Genomic DNA, 3821 nt, shown 5'->3' on the forward strand with positions numbered 1-3821 from the left:
GCTGCAGGACTGGGGACCCCCTCAAGGGGCTGTTGGTGTCCTGGGAGTGAACTTCCCATAGGTTAAATCCTCTTCCATGGTTGCCAGGGCACACTGACACCTCACCAGTGCCAGGATGGGAAACTGGAGGACAGGGAAGGGGGGAGCAGCTTGCGAGGCAGCAGCAGCAGCTCCTCTCCTGCTCTGACCTGCTGCAGTTCAGTAAGGAAACACTTAGCACAGCTTGTCTCATACTGCAGGGATGTGATTTCTACCCTCCCAAGAAACATTCAGGGGTTTCACATCCCTGTTCCCACTCCCAGTGGTACAGCTGGATCCCAGCAGGCAGGTCGAGATGGGGATGGTGAGCAGTTCCTGCTGCTGCTGCCCCTGGTCACAGGTCTCCTGGACAAGGGAGAGCACTCCCAGGGCTCTGTGGAGAACAGCCTGCTCTGCCCATGGGGTCAGGCCTGTGCAGCCTCCAGCCTGATCCAGCTCTGCTCCAGGTGCTGGTGGGAGGGAAGTGGGAGCCCACGGTCCCACCTGGAGCCCTGGAACTGGCCCTGGTCCTGTGAGCAGGGAGGTGGCTCTGCTCCGCCTTCACTGGTGTCTCCCTGCAGCTGCTCTGCCGAAGGATGTTTACCAGCCTGTTTGTTCATCACAAATAGGTCAGGACAGAGGTTTGCTGAGGAGAGAGCAGCTCAGTGTGTCTGGGAAGGGAGGTCTGAGCTCGCGGTGCCGCGTGCGGTGCCAGCTCAGAGCTCTCGGCTCTGAACTTTGGACATGGTGCAGAGTTACTGTCTGCACTCCAGGGCACGAGTTTTATTAGTCCACTCTGCTTTGCTGTGGTTTGTAGCTGTTCCTGGGGTTGAGGCAGGGCAGGGAGCTGTGGTGCTCCACATGCCTAGCCTCGGGAACCAGCTCAGTCTCTTCAGGCTCTGTGGGTCTGGGTCATCCTGCCCCTGAGGTGGGTTGGCTTTGGTTGAGGTTTGCTTTATTCTGCTGTTGTAAAGTTGAATTTAAGAGTGTAAACTCTTCTCTGAGCTTCAGCAGGCAACTCTCTGTGCTGGGGAGGGAAGGGTTGGAGGCCACAGTTGCATTTCCATTTCTTTCAGTAAGTCTTTGTAGCCTCAGCACATGTTGGTGCTGTGTGTGGTTAGTTCTGGGGTCAGTGGTGGTTGCAGGATCTGTGCTTTCAGTTCATGAACAGGAGGACTGCTGCCTCTGGTGTGTTCCCTGCCAAAACTGCTGGGGTTTGGTCTGTGGTGTTGATGCAGAGACCACCAGGGCTGGGAGGCATTGGAGGTCTTGTCCACTTGCTAATCTGCTTGTCCGAACCGATCCAGGCAGGGGAGAGCTGATGCTGCCTGGGGAGGCTGTGAGTAAGCCGAGGGTGTCTGGGCTGACAGTCTCTGCCTTGTCTCCTGGCCTGTGCAGGCTCTCTTCGTTCTCTTCATCCTGGCCTACATCCACATCGCCTTCTCCCGCTCCCCCATCAACTGCCTGGAGCACGTGCGGGATAAGTGGCCCCGCGACGGCATCCTGCGCGTGGAGATCCAGCGCAACTCCAGCCGAGCCCCCATCTTCCTGCAGTTCTGTGGGGTCGAGAAGTTCCCGGGCATGGTGGTGGAGTCCACGGCCGAGGAGGAGGAGGAGGAGGAGGAGGAAATGACTGTGGATATGTTTGAAAACAGCTCTATCAAGGTAAGGACACACTCCCTGTGTCCAGGGCGTTGGGGTGGGGAGAAGTGGTTGGTTATGGGTCCCGTGCCTGTGTGATCCCTCAGTCACCTGGAAGCACAGTGTGTTCTTGGCTGCTCCTGGATGCCTGAGTTGGCCTCTGATGGTTTGGGGCAGGAAGCAGAGCCCAGGGAAGTGACCTCTCCTGCCCTCGTGGCGGTGGAAGCCTTTGCAGGGACAGAGGGAGCACAGCAGGCGGGAGCAGAAGCCTGTGCTGACATGTCTTTCTCTGCCCTGGTTTTCTAACAGTTTGAGCTGGATATCGAGCCCAAGGTGTTCCTCAAGCCCTCCCGGGTGAGCAGCACCGAGCTGCCCCACAACGACAGCCAGGAGTTCTCGTTTAGTGATGCGGCCACTAAAGGTATGCAGCCTCTGCGGGAGACTGTGTCCGAGTTTGAGATGCTAGCCAGAGCAGGTAAACACTCCTTCACTGCTACCTGTGCTCCTCCCCTGCATCCTCCCTGCACCTCCCCTCCTGCCTCCTCCAGCACCTCACAGTAACCTTAAATGTCTTCCTCATGTGTTCACCCGGGGTTAACCCTGTCAGCACTAACAGCAGCGCCACAGCGAGCTCTGCCCTGAGGCTGGGGGGTCGGGGGGGGCTGGGCTGGAGAATCTGCCAGACCAAGAGGCTCCAGGTGACCTCAGGTGAGCGGGTGCTTGGCCTGGCGGCGCATTGCTGCAGTGATGGATGGCAGGTGAGCCTGAGCCTCCTGTTCTCCATCCCCTACTCCACAGGGATCCCCTGGCAGGGACATTCCTCTGCACAGGAGCAGTGTCTGGGCTGTGCTCTGGGTCCTGAGCCAACAGCAGCACTTAGGGCAGCTAATTAATTAACGAATCCTGAAGCTGCCGAGCGGGTTTGGGGGATTGCGATACAGCTCTGCTCCCTGGTCCCGCCCTGTCCCACCCTGAGCTGCTCCTGCTCCTCAACCCTGCGGGGCGTTTGGTGCCTTTGTATTATTTGAGGAGGAATTCCAGTGTGAGAAAACTTCCGTTTCTGGGGTTAGGGGAGGAAACCTGCTAGGGAACATCAGCGTTAAAATAGAGATGTGGCAATTGGATCCTTTGCCTCGTCCCACAAAATTTGCAAACAATGTGCCTTTTTCACCCCCACTGTTGTCCCCAAAGGCTGAATTCTCTGCTCTGCCACACGCTGGGCTGGGGCTGTGGAGGAGGGTGGGACTGGGCACTGCCCTGTCCCTTGCTCCTGCAGTAGTTTTGCTTGATGTGAATCCAGAGCTCATTAGTCCTGGATTAATGATCCTTAAGGTCAGGGAACGGTAAATGGCTTCGGTGCAAGACCCTTGTTGCTGGTGCCCGGGCTGTGAGGAGAGTCACGTTGGGCAGGGCTGTGGCACTGGGGGCTGTGCCTTGCTTTGCTGAACATTGGAAATGATCCAGAAAAGGGGAGGGAGAGAATCAGGCTGTTCCCAGAGTAGTTACAAAATTCATCTCTTCCAATTAGTCCCAAATACCTGGTTTCATTATTTTTTCCCAGATTTCCTGTGCTCTAAGTGCACCACATTTGATGTTTAGACAGAATATTTTACCACAAAAATTATTTTATGACACCAAGGAAGTAATTCTTTTGTCGATAATTAAACCGTTGATTTCCTTTTGAGCTTAAAACCGTTCATAATGGAAACAAAAGGCAGAGCAAACAGCCCAGCCTGTGTTTGCTGCCCGAGAAGGGGATGAGGGGTGGCACCTCTGTCAGTGCTGTGGAGGTCAGAGGAGACAGGTGTGTCCCTGTGAAGTACTTGTGTCTTTTTAACTCTGGCTGTGGTGCCAGGAGCTGCCTGACAGCTGCCTCCCCCCTCCTGGAGATACACCCTGACAGCCTGAAAGAGCAGGGATTAAATTGCTTGGCTCTGGCTTAGCAGGAGGTTTTGTCCTTTCAGAGATGATGTAGCAAAAAGCATCTATTTGGAACCTTTCTGGAAAAAAAATAAATAAACCAGGGAAACTTCAGGCACCACCAGTTTTGGGGAAAACTATAATTGCTGCTGCCTTCAGTTCTGACTTGTAATTGCAGCAGTGACCTCAGTCCCCTGGGAAGTGCAGGGCTCTTGCCTCTGGAGCACTTACTCTGTGTTCAG

General features: G+C 55.3%; 1 protein-coding gene across 1 annotated transcript in view; it reads left to right on the top strand.

Annotated features, from left to right (window-relative positions):
• Positions 1-334: 334 nt before the first annotated feature.
• The window catches only part of TMEM259 (transmembrane protein 259), a gene marked incomplete at its 3' end in the record, with an annotated part of 7901 nt that continues 4414 nt past the window's right edge, over positions 335-3821 (top strand). The window contains exons 1-3 of the mRNA XM_009074450.1: positions 335-343; positions 1417-1683; positions 1969-2080. Coding sequence (XP_009072698.1) covers positions 335-343; positions 1417-1683; positions 1969-2080 — 388 coding nt within the window. The remainder of the gene's footprint in view (positions 344-1416; positions 1684-1968; positions 2081-3821) is intronic.

This window comes from Acanthisitta chloris, unplaced genomic scaffold (assembly GCF_000695815.1).
Source record: "Acanthisitta chloris isolate BGI_N310 unplaced genomic scaffold, ASM69581v1 scaffold17065, whole genome shotgun sequence".
NCBI classification, from domain to species: domain Eukaryota; kingdom Metazoa; phylum Chordata; class Aves; order Passeriformes; family Acanthisittidae; genus Acanthisitta; species Acanthisitta chloris.